The following is a 1,090-nucleotide window of genomic DNA, read 5'->3' as shown; positions in this document are numbered from 1 at the left end:
TTTCTTTGTTTGTACTTCTCCTTCTTCCTCTCTAATCTGTTGCTGCTGCTGCTGCTGCTGCAGCAGCAGCTGCTGCTGTTGCTGCTGCTGCTGCTGCTGCTGGTGTCAGTGTTTGGATTGCCGTTTGCTGCTGCTTCTTTTGTTTGTCTCCCTCGCCCTTCTGCATTCTGCTGCTGCTGCTGCAGCAGCAGCAGCAGCAGCAGCAGTTATTTGTTTGTGTGTCTGCTGCTAAAAGTTTATATTTGTGTGTGTATGAATTGCTGCAGCAGGCGAACCACCACCACCACCACAGCAGCAGCAGCAGCAGCAGCAGCAGCAGCAACAGCAGCAGCAGCAGCATCACCACGAGCAGCACAACCCCTCCAGGCCCCGCACCAAGCGCAGCCTAACCAGCAGCAGCAGCCGCACCAACATCACCAGCAGCAACAGCAGCAGCAGCAGCAGCAGCAGCAGCAGCAGCAGCAGCAGCAGCAAGATGGTGCAGGTAAACAAGCTGCCTGGGTTCCTTACGGACCGCAGCCACCCGCTGGGGTATTGGGTGGTTGAGTTAATAAGCTTTATTGAGGACTCTGTTAGGCTCGTAAGAAGGTAAACTACTGTCTCCTTTTGTCTCCTTTCTGTCTCCTTTTTGTCTCCTTTCTGTTGTTTCTTTCTTTTTCTCTTTTTTTGTTTTTTTTTCTGTTTTTTTTTTCTGTTTTTTTTGTGTTTTTTTTGCTTTTTTTTGTTTTTTTTTGGTTGAGTTAATAAGCTTTNTTAGGCTCGTAAGAAGGTAAACTACTGTCTCCTTTTGTCTCCTTTCTGTCTCCTTTTGTCTCCTTTCTGTCTCCTTTTTGTCTCCTTTCTGTCTCCTTTCTGTCTCCTTTTTGCCTCCTTTTTGTCTTTGTGTTTTGTTTCTTTCTTTTTCTCTTTTTTTGTTTTTTTTTCTGTTTTTTTTTTGTTTTTTTTTGTTTTTTTTGTGTTTTGGTTGTTTATATTGAGGAATATGTTAGGCTCGTAAGAAGGTAAACTACTGTCTCCTTTTGTCTCCTTTTGTCTCCTTTTGTCTCCTTTTGTCTCCTTTTTGTTGTTTTTTTTGTCTCCTTTTGTCTCC

The 1,090-nt window shown here is 44.3% G+C and overlaps 1 protein-coding gene across 1 annotated transcript; it reads left to right on the top strand.

Annotated features, from left to right (window-relative positions):
- Nucleotides 1–252: 252 nt before the first annotated feature.
- Nucleotides 253–546, top strand: EMH_0042140 (uncharacterized protein; the record flags this gene model as incomplete). The annotated part of the gene is made up of 1 exon (XM_013495705.1): nucleotides 253–546. The coding sequence occupies one exon, from the start codon at nucleotides 253–255 to the stop codon at nucleotides 544–546; it is 294 nt and encodes a 97-aa protein (XP_013351159.1).
- Between the last annotated feature and the right edge of the window lie 544 nt (nucleotides 547–1,090).

Source organism: Eimeria mitis, genomic scaffold (genome assembly GCF_000499745.2).
Source record: "Eimeria mitis Houghton genomic scaffold, Emh_scaff1704, whole genome shotgun sequence".
Lineage (NCBI taxonomy): Eukaryota > Apicomplexa > Conoidasida > Eucoccidiorida > Eimeriidae > Eimeria > Eimeria mitis.
The sequence above is the reverse complement of the archived record's forward strand: the minus strand, read 5'-3'. Positions and strand labels throughout refer to the sequence as shown.